Here is a 21,762-nt window from a genome sequence, read left to right on the forward strand (position 1 = left end):
CCATCATTATGTGTTCTTGTGTACATATTGTAAACTTCAGTTCTTTTTCCTTCGGTTCAATTCACTGATATATGGCTTTTCCCTCAACACCCTCCCGTTAAATCTGGCCTTTCGAAGAATCCTGCGCACAGTTTCAGGGTGCACTGATTTACTAGCTTCCTCTTCCAATTCCCGTGCAAGTTGTAGCACATTCAAGTTAGGACCGTACCCTGTTTTTCTTAAGAAGTCTCTCTCCACGATCAGTTAGCTTTTTCAGTTGACCCGTTTTGCGGTGTAGACGCAATCCTGTTCTCTTCTTTAAATCACCGTACAATGGCATTGGCAGTATCTTTACCCATACACAACATTTACGCAAGATCTCTGCAACTACGCCCCTTTGCATCGTGGAAAATAACCAGTTGGCGCTGTTGAAAATGCGTTTCTGCATAAAAGTTCAGGGAAACGTATCCTACTCTTTACCTTACCCAATTACGGCAAGGGAGAAACGTAGTCACGTGCAAATGGAGCAACGGCAACGTGTCCGAATAATAAAGCGATGTGTAGTATCTCATGATTTCCTTTTCTATCAGAACACTTCACCAGTTCGCCTGACATTTAATTTTGTTGTGATACGAGGGGTATATATACTCATACATTGTTGGACGTGTGTTTGTTGTATGTACATTTGTTTGCGAACGCATTATGTGAGGAAACATTCCAATATCTGTGTTGTCCGAATATTAAGGTGACCCACTGTATAACGAAGAATTGACCTTTCGGCTTAGACTAGTGTATGTGCTGGAATTTACTTCAAACTGGTGTGGCCAAGAAATGTTCGAGGTGGTTGTGAGAAACGTAAGAGAAAACACTATTGGAAACTGAATGCATGGGCACCATTCCGTGCTCTGGATTGTACAGATTCCTATTTTGTTCACTCCTACTTAGAGGCTATAATGCATCACATTATTATTATTATTATTATTATTATTATTATTAATAGACAAAATTAATTTTAACCATTTTGACTCAAAATCAAAAACAACAGTTCCCTGATACGTTACGTCAAGGAAGACCCCGAAGAAATGGGCCTACGACCACATGACTCCCACAAACGAGACCTTTTCACAACAGGTACTGTAACTTTTGAGACTTTCCGGGATGTGAAGTGGACAACTGGTGCAAAATGGTCGGATGAACGTCGTGCTCGACACGGCGAACTAATTAAAACCTATGGATCATTCGAAAACCGAGTAAACGCTAGTATGTATAATTTAACTTATCGTGCTCGTTAGTTGGTCGGTTAGCGATAACATATATAAATAAAATCGTATGGTCTCAGCTACAGTGTAAAAGAATTTTAATTAGACACAATCTGGCTGGCTGGTCGTCAATTTCGACGTTCCGTTTTACTCTATGTCTACCACATAGAGCAGGGCCTCTCAAACGCCCAAAATCTCACGCGTGCAAACTGCGGCGCAGAGTTCCTGTGCACAGTGCATCGGTCCCGTTCGGCTAGGCTCAGACCAACGCTTCATCTCTGGGCTACTCGGCTAAGCTCGGCTCAACTCTGCTCGGATTTGGAGTGCTACGGAGCAAGTGAGGAAGAGGGAGACAGGCGGAGCGAACGACACAGGCGTGGGGAAAGACAAAGACAGCGCTATTGCTCCAAATCGAGGAGTGGGGGTCTGCACTCTGGTCAACCAAGCGAAGTCTTTTGTGCCGTGCACAGTGCATGCACCAGAACTCTGAGAGGCCCTGGCATAGAGTAAAGTAAACCCCTCTTGGGGGTCTATGGCTGAGTTTTAATGAATTTTGTCAGGTAAACACCAAATGTGTCACCAGAGATCTTTTACATGCCGACAACGTAAGACAAGGGGGTACCGAATGGACTTTCGTCCGCCCTTAAAATTTCTATTACCTCTGCCGGATTCGAAGCCGCAATTTTCTGATCCGGAGGCAGACACTACCACTGATCCACGAAGAGAGTCGCGTACATTACATTCATAAGAGATACATTCTATGCTATTATTATTTTTTAAAATTAACATATTCTCTTAGAAAGGAAGAAACACTGAACAATATCTGTATGCTATCTTGCTACAATTAGAACCATATTTCAGGAGACTCACCTTAGAATTTGCCCACGGAAAGAACATCCCGAGGGAGAACATCCCTAAGGTAACTCCGCCAACCATGCCGTTGAAGCTGAGAGCCACCTGTGTTTTAACAGTTCACCATTAGCCAAAAGAAGCAGAAGTTTGAATACTTATCTAACAAAAGATCAGAGTAGTACCTGCAGGACGCTGCCCAGTTGCTCAACCATGAAGACCAAGCCGAAACTGAGGAGGCCGAACACCAGAGACACCCACTTGCCAAGCTGAGCTCCTTTCTGTGGAGGCAACTGGACATTGAAGGCCCCCTGGATGAAGTCCTTCATGGTCACGGCGGCCAGCGAATTGAGAGCTGCGGCCACGGTTCTGTTGAGCAACAAGTTGGAGACAATTCATTGTATTCTAATATTTGTCTTTGCTACATACATTTTCAGTGTTCGGCATGGTTCGATTAAACATTACGTAAACATGCAATGAGGAAACAGCACCAGAGTAAAGTTGAAGCTTAATTTAATTCTGTGGATTGCAGTTTTCGGCCGGCCCCGCGGTATAAGGGTAGCATGCCTGCCTCTTAGCCTAAGGCCCCGGATTCGATTCCCTGCCAGGCCAGGTATTCTTACCTGCATCTGAGTGCTGGTTCAAGGTCCACTCAGCCTACGTGCTTACAGTTAAGGAGCTATCTGACTGAGATGGCGGGTCCGGTCAAGAACGCCAAGAATAACGGCCGAGAGGATTCGTCGTGCTGACCACACGGTACCTCGTAATCTGCAGGCCTTCGAGCAGAGGAAGGGTCGCTTGGTAGGCCATGGCCCTTCCGGGCTGTTGCGCCATGGGATTTGGTTTGGCTTTGGTTTTTTGGATTACAGTTCTCAAACTTCGCTTACATAAAATCTGTAATTAAACTTATTTTTATTTCAGTGCTAGGCTACGAGTTACTTTTAAGGAATTGACATTAACAATTTTGCGCATCCAGCGTTGAGAGTAACTTGTACCAGACGATCGCATTCTTAATAAAGCTTAGGCCTATGTGGAAAAAGTTTTGTGCCACAAAGCTGATATAACTCAAATCGGACCTTGGATAGTATACCAGCCTAAATCTGCAATTTGAGCACTGTGAAGTATTATGGTAACAAAAAGAAGAGAAAGTGTGATCATTTCAATCAGTATGTTTGTATTAATACTGCAGTGGTAAGCACCTTGGCGCTGTACGGCGTGACGATCGCTTCTCGAATCACTTTTATCCCCATTTGTTTATGATTCAAAAGGTAAGTGTTTTTGCACTGTGTGCGTGTGTCAGTGAAGTTCCTTGACAAATATTACGGCATTCTTGGCAGGTTATGTCGTCTTATTGAACGAGTATTACCTGGAAAAGACAATCGTAAAATTTAAAAAATGGCGGTAGGCTGTCGCTATTGTAACGGTCGCAGGGTTTTGACAGTTTCGTAGACTTACTTATTAGAAATAAAATTTAAAAAAATATTGTGTGGATAATAAATGTTATTCAATAGAACGTGGTGCACTTGCAATGTGGGTAATAACGCCGTGTAGTATGGGTCTGTGATATGAGAAATAAGAGACAATTGAAGAGTTCGGAAGTATCTTTACGAGTGAAAGTAAGATTTTCCATCATTGAATGTGTTATTCTATACAACTGACTACGATGTATTCACACTGACCACGATGTATTCACAACGATAGCTAACCTCCAACTGAGTCAGCGCGCGAGTCAACACAGCGCCATCTTATGACAGAGTATGCGTGTGATGTCACAGTACAAATTTGCGTTACTTCGAAGCGCTATTTCCTGAGAATTAATTTTCAGATTTTCAATAGCTTTTTGCAACAGGTAGCCGCCTCTTTTATCTGTCAATTGAGTCATTAAACATAATCGTATGTTTAATACTCTAGGCGATATACGGCGTTCTACCCTAACACTAAAAGCGTCTTATAATTTTCCTTCCATGTATCCATTGTCAAGGACCGTAAGTCTACGTTAAAATAATTCCTAATATTCTAATAAATAAAGTGCCATGTAGAGAGTTCCCAAACTGATCTCTTATATAAAATAGCGTTTTCCACTGTAGACTTATTTTAAAAAGAAGGAACTTAAAAAATACTTTTCTAATTTATGAAGATTCAAACAGATTCAGTTGTTGTAATTCCGTATCATCATCATCATCATCATCATCATCATCATCTGTATATTTAAAACACTATGCTGATTTTTGTTACACCGATTTTGAGGGAAGTGCAGAACAAATTGACATCGTAAAACATTCTGACGAAAGGTTTTGGTCTGTGGATTTGCAGAGTGTCTTTAAAAGCATAAACATGTCTTGCCGTATATTTTTAAATTATTAAAGGAAAATGTAGCGTTCTCATTGGTCAGTACGGTCGCCAGTACTTCCAGGCCACCTGAACCGTGAGGACGCTGAACAGGTGGCACGATAGTGGAGGTGGAAAGGGGTAGGCACGCATGCGCAGTCAAACGTCTTTGGGTACGTATATGCCGGGAGGATTACTCTGCCGTAGCGGAAGGACGAGTTTATTCTCAGGAGGACCAGGATGGAGAAGCCGACCCAACCAGTGAGACTGGCCGACCACGACTACTAGGGAGCCTTCGAGAAGCTACAAGACGTGCTCTATACGATGGAAGTGCCCCATTATGAACGCCCGGGGCTGGTGGTGTACAACCGGTGAGGGGAGGACAACCACCATGGGTCGCTCCACGTATACGACCACCTCAATGCGACCGCGGAGTCCATCGGGGAGCCACTCCTGCAGGTCATCGGCCATATGGTCCCTGGCTGGGCGATCAGCATTCGCTCTAAGGACGCAGCTAGCTTCAAGGTCTACGAGGAGCGCACCTCCCAGCAGTTCCAGGTTGCCCGGCTACCAGGACTCAGGGAGCACCTGGAAGTCTCAGGCTACCAGGAGGCAGCCACGCAGACGGAGCCGCGGGACCGATGACAACGGCGGCGCTCCCGAGCGCCGCGACGGCGCGACCCCAGTTGGAAAGCTGTACTTTACGAAGTACATGCAGACCAACAAGGCCGCCAACCAGGATCGTCGACCACCTGCCAGGGCCAAGTGGACGCAGACGTAGACCTACCAAGAGGGGCCTGTAACCCGGGCGCAAACAAGGCAAGCACCCGCGATGGTGGATGGCAGCACGGCAGTGGAGAAGGACGCCCCCTGGCGTACTGAGGCCGCTGTCTAGGCCCTGCCTGACACCATGTCTGTCAAGATGCAGACCTCGATGTGCGCCCCACAGGACAGGGAACGCAGTCGAGTGCTAGCACCGACCGGCGACGCCGCCGCCGCCAACAGCCAGGAGAAGGAAGACGGCGACGCAGCGGAACCACCAGCTACCTCGGGGTCACCAGGCCGGGAGGAGGGCCACCAGGACGAGGCCTCTTCCCTGCCAAGAAGAAACCCCCGGGAAGACGACGATGCCGGACGAGGAAGCAGAAGGCGACGCCGGCCCATCAGGAGAGAGCCGCCCAGCTGCAACCCAGGACTGCTCCCAGGACAGCAGTCTACCGAGGAGCCAATCAGGAGGACCTCAGCAGGTAGCGGCAGTCAGGTGAGTGAAACGTCCCCCTTAGCAGCTCTTGCAGTGTTTCCGCTGTCTGAGGTGGGGCCACCGTCAGGTCAGCTGTGGGCTCTAAGTGAGGTGCAACCGCTGTGGTGGTGATCACCACTACACGGCCTACGCAACACTTAAGGAGGCGCCGGTGTGCGCCAACTGCGCGGGGGGCCCACCCGGCCTCCCATCGCAGTTGACCTGTCTACCGGGCCATGGCGCGGGCAGAGTGGAGGAGGCCCGGCGCCATGACCCACCCCCTTCCAGGAGGTCCTCGCCTCCGCGGGCTTGGCCTTATTCTCCGGGATGGGAGACTGGGTACAAGGGACTCCAAGGAGGTGGTGCCGTGCGGCGGGCCCTAGTGGCACTCGACGCATGGCTCCGCAGCCGGCAAGGCCCGCGCTAGTCACAGCAGTGCCCAGACGAACTGATCCCCTGGCAGACGGAATGGCGAGGAATATGTTTATGACTTGTGCATGTTACTTGTTCCTAACTAACACTGCCTCTGGACTTTTCCAGCCCACATCCTTGCATGTGCTATCATAAGATGTCATGTTTTACATGTAGGCTATTTCTCTTTTCTGCCTATGTGGTTTTTCCCTGACCCTTCAATACCATACTTTAACACTATCCAACCAATACAAACCTTGCCTAGTAGCGTATCTAACATGGAAACAGGCAGATACTCCTTGTATCACTTCTCGCTCTTCCCTGCTCTCTCTTTCTTCATAGAAATAATAGCATGTCGGAGGCCATGTAGATTGAGTAGATGGTCACGCGGGGGGGGGGTCCCCCCCCCAAAAAAAAATCCTCACTCAGCACTCATAGCAGTGCTCTTCACTCATCACTTATTATTCAAAGACGCACATACCGCGCGAGAGACCCTCGCTCTTTCTTCACTATCGAGGATAAGTTTTCCATACAGTTATGATTGTGCAGCATTCACGAGAAGATCGCGTTGTGTTCTTTAAATTTTTAAATTTAATTTAAATTTAATTTTGTTTTTATGCAAATGTTCATAGTTATCTGTATACATAATGGTTAAGCAGAATGACAGTAGTGATGATGAATTTACGGTAGCAAGCAAACTGTACTGTACTGTATTTCAAGTTTCGGCAAAAGGTACAGCGCACTTCCAGTTAATAAGAGAATTCCACCACTTATACCAGGAAATGAAAAAAGACCCACAGAAATTCCACGACTATTTAAGAATGTTACTGCAGACATTTCAGTGGTAGACTCCTTGCCTGAACGGCCAGCGTTGAGGCCTTCGGTTCTGAGAGTCCCAGGTTCAATTCACGGTCGGGTTGGGGATTTGAATCGCGTGTGATTAATTCTTCTGGTTCGCGGATTGGTTGGTTGTGTGTGTCCCGACACTCTCGTCTTCATATTCGCACAGCACACCACACTATCAACCACCACAGAAACACGCAATAGTGATTATATCCCTCCGCATAGGGTTGGAGTCAGGAAGAACATCCAGAATTAAAAACAGGTCAAATCCACATGTGCGACACAGTTCGCACCCGCGACCCCATGGGTATGGGAAAAAGTGGTAGAATAAGAATTTGGACATGTCAATATTTGCTAAAAGGAATTTAAAGCAATATGAAACCACGGAAGTACAGCAACTATCATGTCAACCCAATTTCAATTGAAGAAAAACTGGCCATTACGATAACGTACGCAGTACTAATGTAATATTCTCCATTTCAAGAAGTAATCCGGAATTTATCGAAAGATTACATTTGTACGAGTAGATTATACAGATAATATTAAACAAGTAGCCTACTAATTTAATATTTTCATCTGGCAGGACCTAGTGTTTATAGTGCACTATGTCTTCTGGAATGTGCTAGAGCAATTTTGTTTGTTACTTTCATTGATCTGTCTCTGTCTTATCCTTGGCTTTGACTATATGAAAGTGACTGAGGTATGAGCGATGCTAGTAATGCCATTCCTTCTGCAGCCAGTCCCTGCTATGAATGGTGTGAAAATGTTGCTCATAGGGTCGGTTGGTGTATGTATTTCAGTGGGCTTGGCAGACTGATATGTAACAGCAACTTCTGGCTCGGTGAGGAAAGCAACGGGAAACTACCTCACTCTTCAGTGATGCCTAGGCCATCTATGACAGCTGATGGTAGAGCTGTTGAGGATCCAACCAGCCTTAGGGCTGAAGACTGAACATGCATACCTTCAATGAACATCCATAATATGAGTACGCGGCTTTGGTTTTGAGCCAACCAATTACAGAACAGCACTCAGTAAGCACATTGCTCCAAAATCAAACCGATGTGATTGTTGGAGGAGGAACGGAGAGAAGAGGGACGGGTGAAGTGCTGGCACAAACATCTCTCTCTCTCTCAGCTTCCTATGTGAAGCGAAAGGAGTATTGAGCGCTGAATGAGGAGTAATCAACCCGGTACGTTCGTACCCTTACTGGTCAACTGTAGCCTACTTCGTGGACAGGAGTAGTCTCTGTTTTGCTACCCAGCAATCGAACAGTGCACATTACGTACAGAATTCCTCTAAATTTAAATGAGAATTCAGTGTCTGGATTAAAATTAAATTTCAAAGCAGCTGACTATATTCGATAAGCATGGCTCAATATGGAATAAAGCTCCAGTGGCCAATAGTCATTCATTAATGTGTGTGAATTGTCTTCTATCATAGGTAACGACATTCCATTTCTTCTGGTGCGAAAATTATTATTCTTGGAGATTTCTTAAAGGTTTTGCCTGTTTTGCCACATGCTTATCGCCAAACAGTTATTTAGTTATAATTGTATTTAATAATCTCTTTGACCCTTCAAACCACGCCGCTTACATAAAAATATGTGCGCAAAACCAAAAACCACATAAAAATGGAATTCGCTGATTTTTTTGTAAGAAATCTGTAACAGCGATTACCGCTCTGTAGATGGTACGAATCAAATGTTATTGAACTACAAGCGAGTATTTTAGCATAAGATGGTAGTGATTAAAATTTATAGCAAAACGTTCACTTCTGCGAGAGATGACATTTCCTCGAAAGTTGACATTCTTAATTTGAAAATCAATGGGCTTATACCCGGTAGTTTAAAACCATACACTAGGGTCAACAGATTAATACTGAAGATAAAATGTAGCGAGGCTTACTTCATTTTCCTGTATAATTGTTGAATTCCTTCGAATTAATAGTTTTCCTCCACGTATTCTTACTCAAAATTGGAGTCATACTTATGCTCCTTAGACATCGGAACTTTTCCCAACGGCTCCTAAACGGAACCACATTAGGACCTAATTCTAAGAAGTATTTGCGAAAGTTGTTTTGATTTGGAAGTAGTATGTCTAGATAAAAAGCTGGACAGAAAACTAATCCCTCTAATCGACTTAACATCCGATAAAATGCTTCCATTTTCTTTCAAGAGGTATTAATTTCCAATTCGCTTGGCATTTCGTATCACGATCAATCAACCTCAAGGGACGTGCAGGTCTATTTACCTCAGCCATGGCCAGTTAAATCAATGTCAAGAGAGCGATATTTTAAAGTTACAATAGTGCCAAAAGGTAATTGTGCAAGGAATGCACCGAGCAAGTGGCTGTGTGGTTTGGGTCATGTAGTTATCAGCTTGCTTTCGGGAGATAGCGGGTTTGAACCTCACTGTCGGCAGCTCTGAAGATGGTTTTCCATTGTTTCCCATTTTCACACCAGGCAAATGCTGGTGGCTGTACCTTTATCAAAGCCACGGTCGCTTCCTTCCCACTTCTAGCCGTTTCCTATCCCATCGTCGCCGTAAGATCTGTGTCGGTGCGGCGTAAAGAAAATTGTAAAAAAAGAAATATAGTATAAGGAATCTCGTATAGCAGAATGAAAATCCTTCATTGAATATTTACCCCATTGAACGTCATGTCTTGACGGGTTTTAGCTAATAATAATAATAATAATAATAATAATAGCGTGTAGCCTCCGAAGAGCCCTGGTGCAGGTCATTCGAGTTGACTCCGTATAGGCGAACGAACACACACAGAGAGAGAGAGAGAGTGAGAGAGAGAGAGAGAGAGAGAGAGAGAGAGAGAGAGAGAGAGAGAGAGAGAGAGAGAGAGACATTGAAGGTTAAAATCACCGAACCGGCCGAGAATCGAACCCAGGACCCGCTGAACCAAAGCACCATTTAGCCATGGAGTCGGACAAGATCCATGGTGTTCCTCACAGAGAGGTACTCATCACAGGCCACGTATACTCATGGTGCTGCTCACATAGTGGTGCTCATCACAGGCCACGTATACTCATGGTGCTGCTCACATAGTGGTGCTCATCACAGGCCACGTATACTCATGGTGCTGCTCACATAGTGGTGCTCATCACAGGCCACGTATACTCATGGTGCTGCTCACATAGTGGTGCTCATCACAGGCCACGAATACTCATGGTGCTGCTCACATAGTGGTGCTCATCACATGCTACGAATACTCATGGTGTTGCTCACATAGTGGTGCTCATCACAGGCCACGTATACTCATGGTGCTGCTCACATAGTGGTACTAATTACAGGCAATGTAGACCCACGGTGTTCTTCATATAATTTACTACTCCCGGAGTAATCCTCCGCCGATGATACCAATCAGACCCAGTCGGAAGCAGTAGCGATACCAGTTCCTCGGGTAGTAGTGATTACTGTTCTAAGTGGGAGCACAACCAGGCACGTGTAATAATACTAATTGCAAGTAAAGTCGACCCATGGTGTTCATCGCTTAACGGTACTAATCACAGATTGTCTCATGGTTCCAAAAGTATAATTCCTTGGTCACTTTCGCCTCTTATGACAGGCAGGGGATACCGCGGGTGTACTCTTCATCCCCGTCCCCAACCCACACGAGGTTCTTATGCGAAGTTCACTCGCTGTGTACTAATCACCAATGTATCATGTAAAAATTAAGCTTGAACAGAACAAACTACAAAAAATGTTACACAAGTAGAAGAGTGAATTTTAGTAGAGAAGCGACAGTCATGCCGTACAGCGGCCGATCAAATGTAGTACCGTATCATAAACAATTAGAAGACTACTTTCTATTTGCTAACGGTAGTATGCATAAAAGCACATATTTATTTGAAATCTCTTTTTTTTTTTACAAGATGTTTTAAGTCGCACCGACACAGATAGGTCTTACGGCGACGATGGCACAGTAAAGGGTTAGGAGTAGGAAGGAAACGGCCGTGGCCATAATTAAGGTGCCTGGTGTGAAAATAGGAAAGCACGGGAAACCATCTTCAGAGCTGCCGATAGAGGGGTTCAAACCCACTATTTACCGAATAATGAATACTGGCTGCACTTAAGCGACTACAGCTATCGAGTTCGGTATTTCAAATCTCTAAGAACTTTGATAGGTGGGATGCCACAACCATGAATGGATCTACTCGCTGGGTCTATCAGTGACTGAGTACCGTCAAAATATGATACTTTGATGACCTAATACATTATTTGGCCACATCAGCATTTAATGGAACTTGAAAGCTATTCATTCTGTCGAAAAATCTCTTAAGAAATTAAACACTAACATACCCGTAAAAAACACCATTGAACAAAAAACGACGTTTCGTCCTAGAAGAACATTGTGATATTTTATCTTTCACTTTCCAACCATGCGCATGTATGTTAAATATTGTTTACGTTGCGTAAACTAGTCAATGATTGTGAATTGTTGATGTAAACAAGATCAATATGAATGCATTGGTCCTCCACTGTCACCTTTGTAACTTCGAGCAAGTTTTCTGTACTTATCTAAGCTCCTAATCGTCCATTACCCTTCTTCATAACATCAACACGCTCAATGACAAGTTTACGGAACGTAAATAACATTGTACATATATGGGAATGATTTAAAGTGAATGGATATAATCTGAGGATGTTCTTGTAGAACTAAAACGCCATTCTTTAAAAAAATGTGCAGTTTACAGGTATTTTATAGTGTGTTGTACAGTAATAAGCGTTTTCGACAGGCTGAAAATGTTTTTTAAAGTCATTAACTGAGTCGCCACTTAAAAGTATAGCTTCCTTCTTAAACATCAACATTTAGAAAGTCACTTTATAATGTAAGTTTTGTTATAGCAAATCATGTGGGTGGATTAATGTTACCTTTGTTTTCAATATCATCTCACACCCACCAATGGAATTAATTGGGACTTAAAAACCAGCGAGTATATTATTATAATTCATCATCATCATCATCATCAAATGTAAGAGCCCGCTTGGCGTCCATGATCATTTAAGGGTCAAATCTTGATGGTCCAACACCATGATCAGTTGGTTCAAGTCCCGTTGGTGGGAAAAATCAGTATCAGAATGTTGACCGGCAGGCTGGGAGAATTTGTGATACCGTACACAATTTCTTATCACGCTGTCCCTACTTTACCATTACAGCACCACCCAGACGCGCAGGTCGCCTATGAGCATCAACTAGAAAAACCTGCACCAGACCTATCCGGAGTCCACAGGCCATCAACTGAGCATCAGAAAATGCGGTAGGGGTGGTCACATTTTTCTTCCTACCGAGGGCCCAATGTGATGATTCGGCTCTATCTATCTGTATCACGGACTTTACACCTTTCAGCGTTCGGTCTCCAACCCTCTGAAGTAACTTAACGTGTCCGCAATACCATTTCTGGAACTAGCTACGTGGCCCAGCTTAGCTCCACACCTCCCAGTTTTAGATCATAAAAAAACTGGGCCTAATCATAGTCACCTTGGTCTTCCTCTACTTCTCTTACCCTCTGTGTTCGAGTCCATAATAATCTTAAGTAACCTATCCTCTATTCGCCTCACACGATCCCACCACCCAACCCGTGTATGCGTACAGCTTCATCCATCGAGTGTATTTCTAACTTAGCCGCCACCCCCCTCCCCACACACACAAACACACACAGAGAAATAGTACCAAGATACATTTACAGTTTTATAACCAATGTTGTATTTCAGTCTCTTCAACTGAACTTGTTCAGACCTACAGACATTCCTTTCTCACTATACACAGGAAATAGCGAGTGTAGCATGCTAAACTGACATTGGAATACACGGCCATGAAAGAATATACTGATGCATGTAACAGTATGTCGAAGGGTTAAGGAGAAAACAATGGATATAAGTAACCAAAATTTATAACACTCCTTACATCAGTGACAACAGAAAGAAACTGAAGTAAACAAGCTTCCCGACCGATGGTTCAATAGGGGCCATTACAGTCTCACCGGGATGTGTCAGGAGGCAGAGAAAGAAGAAAGGGAATCTTCGCAGACTTACTTACCCGAGTGATGCGCTGAAGATACCCGCCACGAAGAAACCCGGAACACCTTTGAACTTTTCAAGAGACGTCATGACGTAGTACGGGAGTAGCTGGTCACTGGCAGACACCCACTGCAAGAGCAAATCATAGCTATTGCCTAGATATATGGTTTGTTTATAATAAATATGTTAGCAAGCCTAAGATGAATCCTACAGCTCTATGATAGTTACTATAATCATAGGCCTCAAATACTCTATATAGGTTACATCATGGGTAAGTACGATGATGCCATATCCTCCGTCGTCCTGAATACGTGGAACATTCTCGCTGTTTTGAGCATGAAACAAGTCTCTTTCAAAGTGTTCACCAAGAATAGAAAACAATTCCTTTGTTCAGAGATTAATAATATCACCTTGCTCTAATGATACAAAATTAATCTCAATTTTAATAAATATAAGGGAGTCATTATAAAATGGAGGTACCGGTATATGTGAAGTGCAAAGAGAAGGTTTTAGGATGGTCAGTATTACAAAACGTAGCTGTCAGTTTTAATAATAATAATAATAATAATAATAATAATAATAATAATAATAATAATAATAATAATAATGCCTTTACGTCCCACTAACTACTTCCACGGTTTTCAGAGACGCCGAAGTGCCGGAATTTAGTTCCGCAAGCGTTCGTTTACATGCCAGTAAATCTACCGACACGACACGAGACGAGACTGACGTATTTGACCACCTTCAAATACCACCGAACTGAGCCAGGATCGAACCTGCCAAGTTGCGGTCAGAAGGCCAGCGCCTCAACCATCTGAGCCACTCAGCCCGGCAGTCTTAATCTTATCTTGGGATAGTTTTATCTCACAAGTCTGAGCTCATTTGTATCGGCTTAGAACTTGGTATGAGATATTACGTCGTGCTTATCTAACCTGTCGACACTGATTATGTGTTAGTTTGAAAGTTTATAACATGGGTTCAAGATATATACGAGTCTGAGAACTAAGAGCGTGTGTTTTGATCAAGTGAACAGCATATTTAAATATGTAGTAGTTTATCATGCAGCTGGATTTATCGTGTAGTTTATTTCAGGTTGTATTTTTATGTCCAATTGTTGGTTAGTCTTGTGTGTGTAATGGTCGATTCTTATGTTCATTTTCTGATGAAGATGATCTGCATAAATTGTTTTGTTACAGAATAAAGCTTGTTATTTCAAAACTAGTGTGGCGGAGTCTTCTGACTTTGGTCCAGTTCCCACCCTCTTTAATCGCTTTCAGAGCGTTAGGTAAACATAGGTACCCGAGCACAGTCTTTTGCACACTCCCTGCTTATCTAAATCGAGGTATCCATATTGATGAATTCTGGAGCCAATTTTACAGGCACTTATGATCACATTTTATGTAATTCAAGCAGGAAAGGAAGTAAAGTTACAGTATACGCAACTAATGCAGGTTTACACTGAAATCACTCCCCGCTGAAGTTCGTCTTTCCTCTCTTGTGTTGCAGGTAGCATCACGTTACACTCGTTTACCACTGGGACTGTAAGTTGGCAATTATGGATATTTTACATTTGAATAACCCCATCTGTTTTACAACTATTGAAATGCATCGTGTCTTAACAGATGGGGACCAATAAAAGCTTGGCACTAGACAATATTCATAATCCTGAAAATAAGTTCAAAATTACATCCTTAAAGCTGTCTACTCCATCACAATATTAAAACAAGGTTATTACATTCCAGATTCTTTTGAAGTTTCGTATACATTTTACTCTTATACAAGGCGATCTTCAAAGTTACTGTCTCACTCTCCGTAAGCTTCTCAAACCGCGATAGAGTTGGACAGAATTTTCTTATCCCTGTGTTGGTGATAGTAGTCTGGGTTTAAAGCACATAAGACGTATTAACACCTATTAAAAAACCAAAAGGGCACATGAAACCTAATAGGTGAAATTACTTTATGTTTATCCAGAGGAATTCACAACTATGCAATTAATACAGACGGTGTTATCTTATTAACTCAGTTCAGATAATTGTCTTTGCAAACATTTAACAATTCAGGTAATATGCGTCTTTTCAGATGCCATTCAAGATTATCATGTTCTCAAATAATTCCTTTAACATCGCTTTGTCGCTATGCATTAGCTAATTTTTCAGCATTGCTATTCCCATTAACATTTTGAAAATATAATTTAAGTTGTAAATATTCTTTTTCCTTCTGCTAACTCATACTTCCCTCTACTTACATTTTGACCCAAAATTAACCTGTTCCTATCAAAATATTTAGCGTAAAGCCATCTCATGACAGGTCTCAAATGTACTGTTGTGGGAAAGGAAGGTAAAAGGATTTCACTTGCCGTAACCTCATCGCTAAGTGGGATAGTGTGGTTTGTTCCATGCTTAGTTTCCTTTGTCCCAAAGAATCAACTTGGTACTCGTTTCTAGAGTAGGCCGAATGATTATGTCTCTCCACAGAAGTGGAAGTTTCGTTCCTGAACTTTTGAACTTCTGACGAGTAATCGAACATTCATTTACAACCTTGCCTAGGTAGTAGCTCCAACATCCTTCCCATGCTATTTTAAATCTTAAAATTGTCAAAGAGGCAGGTACAATCATAATAATAATAATCATCATCATCATCATCATCATCCCACTCCAGTCGCCCGGGTGTGGTTGCAGATGCAATTTAACTATGTTCTTTCCTACGAAGTCGCTTTCTGCAATACCTTGTCGCCAATTCTTGAGCTGTAATTTGCTTTAGTGTATACCTAATTCTCACCGTATTAATTATGCTACCTTAAACCAGAACCAATTATTCACTCCAACCATACTTACTCTCCAAGCAGCTACTTCGGTTAATGTGAGGAAGATCGTCAAATCCATGATCCAATGTTTGCGGCATCGAACCCGACTGAGGAAGCCTATTTTTGAAGGGTAGCCAAAATTCTTGGCACTCCATGTCTCTGTTGGCATGTTAAATACCTCTGGTGGTGAAGAGTACACACCCTGTTCCGAGCCAGAGGAATCAACCAATGAAGGTTGAAGACTCCGACCCGGCTGGAAATCGAACCCGGATCCTTATACCAAACGCCAGTTAGCCTCGAGGCAAGATAACATCACTTTCATTTCCTTTACAGCACCAGAGAAGGAAGGCCTACAGCAAATGCATGGAAACAGCGTCCACTTCTGTAGTCCACTCATCAATCCAGGTCGATCTCATAGCGAAACAAATACCGCCACTACACCCCTGTGGAGGGAGGGCGGTAGAATAACACCAACGGTATCCTTTGGCTGTCGTATGAAGCGACTAAAGGGGCCGCGAGGGGAGCGTGGGTTAGCTAGCGCGGGGCCTTTAGCCGAGTCCAGGCATTGCTTCCACTATCTCCTGCCAAGCTCCTCACTATTACCTATCCTATCCGACCTCCCTTGTTCAATTTCTGTTCTTTTCTGACCCCGATGGTATTACGTGTGGAGGGCTAGGGAGTCATTTCATGCCCTTCGTAGCTCTTGCCTTTCTACGGTCGATACCTTCATTTCCCGAAGTGTCGATCTCTATTTCTTTTCTCTCTGATTAATGTTATTAGAGGATGATTGCCTAGTTGTACTTCCCCTTAAAACTATCACCACCACCACCACCACCGTAGTATATCCTGAAGGCCATGTGACGCCGGGTACATGGCCTTCGCTACGTTGAAATGGAGGAAAGCTAATGAAAAGAGGAAATTCCCTCGAAATATCGTCCGCCCACGTCATAATTCTTCAGGCAAGTACCACCTGAGGTCAACTGCAGAACTGCACTTTAAATCTGAGAAGTTCTCGCTTGTTATGAAGAAGGTCTTACTGCCATATCGAATGTGAAACACCACAACATCGCTCAGAATTATTTATCTTCTCATGACTTGCAATTGTACGATCTGATGGGGAAACTGCTGTGAAGGAGGATCTTGCTGATGCCCTTGAGGCAGTCATTTCAGAACATTGTTACAGGAAATAAAGGATCTTCAGAAAAGGGCTCGAAAATCTAAGAACTGTGTTCTCCACAAAAATGAATGAGTACTGAAAATCCAAGAAAAGTGCTGGCAAGTGTTAACTGTGGTTATAAGTGGGAGATACGGTATGTAAATTATTATTATTAATAATAATAATAATAATAAAAGCCGGGCTGAGTGGCTCAGACGGTTGAGGCGCTCGCCTTCCTGACCCCAACTTGGCAGGTTCGATCCTGGCTCAGTCCGGTGGTATTTGAAGGTGCTCAAATATGTCGGGCTCATGTCTGTATATTTACTGGCACGTTAAAGAACTCCAAGGGGACTAAATTCGGGGAATTCGGCGTCTCTGAAAAACGCAAAAGTAGTTAGTGGAACGTAAAGCCAATAAGATTATTTTAAAAAATAGTCGTAATATATTCAAGTTACACTTTGCAGATACCAGTATTTTTAATAGTTGTCTAGCGTTCCCTAGAAATTTTCTCTCTCTTTCTCAAACATTAATGTGGTCGATAAAACTTATAAAATTAAGAGTAAAAAAATCTTGATCTGACTGATCAACATTACTAAAAATAATTTTGTACTGAGTAAGCAATGCTTACCTTTGAGGTTAGTGGATCACATTCATGGTATGCGGCGTACATGACCATGCCGGTGTAGAAGTTGATAGTGAATATCAGGATGAGACTGACGGCGCTCACCCACACAGCACTGGAACCATGAAGCATGAATTATTGGGAGTCACCGTATGTGCTAGGTTACACGAATAAATCTTCACTCAGTTATCGTTCCTAAAATGTTAGTAAACCGAGGTTTTGAATTAAATGAAACTATCACCACCACCACCAAACTATAATCAGCTTTCGGAAATTGTGACATTTCGTATAGTATCACAGATACTTTCGGGCATACGGAAAGAACTTACAGAAGATATACAGGGGTGATACAAAAGGTTGTTCAAAAATTCACATAGCACATACAGTATATGATTGGAATAGGGACGAGCAGTCTAGGATGAAACCCTGCCACAGGGTAAAGCTGGAGATGTCAAACGTCAAATTATTTTAATTATTTTTCAGAAATGATCTACAGTTATCCATTCATAAACAATGTAGAACTGACAATGAAGTGATAGTCGTTCGTGCACACGGTGCTGGATGTTGTAATTCTTCCACTGAATGCGGTGGGCGATAGTTGAAGTAGTTTTTGTAAACAACATTCAATGTCCAATATGAAACTTCAGTTTGTATAAATGACTATCACCTCATTCATTGCCAGTTCTCCTTTGTTCAGGAAGAAAGAGCATTTTGGAAAATAAATCAATTGACTTATTTCGTTCCTGTTCAGGCTTTGCCCTGAAGTAGGGTTTCGTCCTGGACTAGAACGCACCCAATCCACAAGTAGTAATTTTTCGACGCCTGGACGGACTACTTCAGGTTCTGCGCAGCCTTTTGAGTCACAAGGTATGACAAATTAAACTTTATATTTTAAATTACAGTACTGGTAATGACGATTTCAAGGTAACTATCGAATTTTAACTATCGAATTCAGTTTTTAGAATTCACTATCTAAATTACATCAACTCCTTGACGACGTATGAAGTACACCAACAAATCTAATCACAGGACAATAAGTCAGAGTCAACGTTTTCAGCATGTTTTTCAGTAACGTGTGCTTTTGTAGTTTTATTTTTCATCAATACGATTAGTATTCCAATAAGGTTAATATTATTTTAAACTAGATTTTTTTACTTTGCCGGATGGCATTCCGCTATTATTATTATTATTATTATTATTATTATTATTATTATTATTATTATTATTGCTATTTGTTTAATGTCGCACTAACACATCGAAGGTTTTCGGCGACGGAAGGGTGGGAGGTTGGGAAGGTAGCGGCCGTGGTCTTCATTAAGGTACAGCTCTAGCATTTGTTTGGTGTGAAAATGGGAAACCACTGGAAACCATCTTCAGGGCTGCCGACAGTGGGGTTCGAACCCATTAACTCCCGAATGCAAGCTCACAGTTGCGCGACCCTAACCGCGCGGCCACTTGCTCGGTGCATTCCGCTACTTTGAAAATACTTGTAGGTGAATATTTTACTTTCTGATATACTTTTGTGTGGATCACTGGCGTAGCCAAGGGGGAGGGGCCCAGAGGGGCCGCCCCCCCCCAAAAAAAATATTTCCTGAAACTAGAGCGATGATCAGCCGTTGTTTTACGTACGGTACGAACAACTTAAAACTTACTCCGAAATGTTAAATTAATGTAGCGACGAAGAATCTACTAGCAAGGCTCACTAGATCTAATCATAATTCTCCATATTTGTACTGCTTGAAGGAAAGGAAAACACTTAGGATTGTGATGCGCGGGGATATTTCCCTGTAGAGGCCTCAGTATTGGGAATGTAACCGTGTGCTGACAAATGTCAAGACATGAGGAAAAAGGGGGGGGGGGGGAGAAAAAAAACATGAAATGAAATGGCGTATGGCTTTTAGTGCCGGAGGGTCCGAAGGCAAGTTCGGCTCGCCAGATGCAGGTCTTTTGCTTTGACTCCTGTAAGCAACCTGCGCGTCGTAATGAGGATGAAATGATGGTGAAGACGACACATACACTGACTGACAGAGCAAATGCAACACCAAGAAGGAGTGGTTCGAAAGGGATGAAAGTTGGGGAAAAAACAGAGACGGCACGGACGAATAATTGATGTTTATTTCAAACCGATATGCAGGTTACACAATGCGCACGGCATCGACTCAGTAGGATGTAGGACCACCGCGAGCGGCGATGCACGCAGAAACACGTCGAGGTACACAGTCAATAAGAGTGCGGATGGTGTCTTGAGGGATGGTTCTCCATTCTCTGTCAACCATTTGCCACAGTTGGTCGTCCGTACGAGGCTGGGGCAGAGTTTGCAAACGGCGTCCAATGAGATCCCACACGTGTTCGATTGGTGAGAGATCCGGAGAGTACGCTGGCCACGGAAGCATCTGTACACCTCGTAGAGCCTGTTGGGAGATGCGAGCAGTGTGTGGGCGGGCATTATCCTGCTGAAACAGAGCATTGGGCAGCCCCTGAAGGTACGGGAGTGCCACCGGCCGCAGCACATGCTGCACGTAGCGGTGGGCATTTAACGTGCCTTGAATACGCACTAGAGGTGACGTGGAATCATACGCAATAGCGCCCCAAACCATGATGCCGCGTTGTCTAGCGGTAGGGCGCTCCACAGTTACTGCCGGATTTGACCTTTCTCCACGCCGACGCCACACTCGTCTGCGGTGACTATCACTGACAGAACAGAAGCGTGACTCATCGGAGAACACGACGTTCCACCATTCCCTCATCCAAGTCGCTCTAGCCCGGCACCATGCCAGGCGTGCACGTCTATGCTGTGGAGTCAATGGTAGTCTTCTGATTCTGAGCGGACGCCGGGAGTGCAGGCCTCCTTCAACCAATCGACGGGAAATTGTTCTGGTCGATATTGGAACAGCCAGGGTGTCTTGCACATGCTGAAGAATGGCGGTTGACGTGGCGTGCGGGGCTGCCACCGCTTGGCGGCGGATGCGCCGATCCTCGCGCGCTGACGTCACTCGGGCTGCGCATGGACCCCTCGCACGTGCCACATGTCCCTGCGCCAACCATCTTCGCCACAGGCGCTGCACCGTGGACACATCTCTATGGGTATCGGCTGCGATTTGACGAAGCGACCAACCTGCCCTTCTCAGCCCGATCACCATACCCCTCGTAAAGTCGTCTGCCTGCTGGAAATACCTCCGTTGACGGCGGCCATGCATTCTTAGCTATACACGTGTCCTGTGGCACACGACAACACGTTCTACAATGACTGTCGGCTGAGAAATCACGGTACGAAGTGGGCCATTCGCCAACGCCGTGTCCCATTTATCGTTCGCTACGTGCGCAGCACAGCGGCGCATTTCACATCATGAGCATACCTCAGTGACGTCAGTTGCTCTGACCTGAGCTGGCAGGGAATTCCATAATCTGGCGACAGTCGCCACAAATGTTCTATTAACTTTATTTGTGGGGTGCAGTGGAATAGAAGGAATGAATCTAGAACGTGTATTTAAGTTGTGAAATGATGATAAAAAGATGAATTTAGAAGAAATATACAGTGGCTGACTTTCAGTTACCATTCTAAACACCATCGTTAATCAGTTACCATTCTAAACACCATCGTTAATCAGTTACCATTCTAAACACCATCGTTAAAGTGTGTAGCTGCCGACGTTTATCAGACATCAGCCATGAGACAGCCTGATAGTATGGGGTGATATGAACATTGTACCCGATATTGTAAATAAATTGCAGGCAGGAATTCAGTGCTCGTAGAAGTTTAAGTGTTTCTTCTCTCGTCATGTCAACTAAAACAACGTCACAATAATCAAGAATAGGGAGCATGAGTGTCTGTATGAGTTTGGCTTGTAGCTCAAATGGAAATACATCCCTCTGTCGATTAAAAGGGGGAAGCACTCCAAAAATCTTTTTACGTATTTCTTTCGTGTGATCAGACCAATCAACTGTTTCATTCATCATTATGCCGAGATTTTTAACCGTTTTACTGTAGGGAATAATGTTGCCATTCAGTAGGATAGGCGGGATTGCTACATTGTTTGAGCAGCTCAGTAATTTACGTGATCCAATTATGTTTGCCTGAGATTTTGTGCAGTTTAGGATAAGAGTTTCGTTGTGCATATATAATGAGTCGTCGGAGGTCATTGTTTATATCTTGTCTTGCAATGTCGATATATTTGAAGATCGTCAGCATAGAGGTGGTGTGTGTTATTTCCTGTCACAGATGGTATGTCATTGATATAAATACA

The 21,762-nt window shown here is 43.6% G+C and overlaps 1 protein-coding gene across 2 annotated transcripts in view; it reads right to left on the reverse strand.

The window, feature by feature from the left end:
- The window catches only part of LOC136875640 (sodium-coupled monocarboxylate transporter 1), a 247,732-nt gene that overhangs the window by 20,100 nt on the left and 205,870 nt on the right, over window positions 1-21,762 (reverse strand). For both annotated transcript variants that reach the window (XM_067149181.2, XM_067149182.2), the window contains exons 8-11: window positions 17,525-17,633; window positions 12,957-13,066; window positions 2,273-2,456; window positions 2,109-2,195 (exon numbers count right to left, since the gene is read on the reverse strand). In XM_067149181.2, coding sequence (XP_067005282.1) covers window positions 2,109-2,195; window positions 2,273-2,456; window positions 12,957-13,066; window positions 17,525-17,633 — 490 coding nt within the window. The remainder of the gene's footprint in view (window positions 1-2,108; window positions 2,196-2,272; window positions 2,457-12,956; window positions 13,067-17,524; window positions 17,634-21,762) is intronic.

This window comes from Anabrus simplex, chromosome 6 (genome assembly GCF_040414725.1).
Source record: "Anabrus simplex isolate iqAnaSimp1 chromosome 6, ASM4041472v1, whole genome shotgun sequence".
NCBI lineage: Eukaryota > Metazoa > Arthropoda > Insecta > Orthoptera > Tettigoniidae > Anabrus > Anabrus simplex.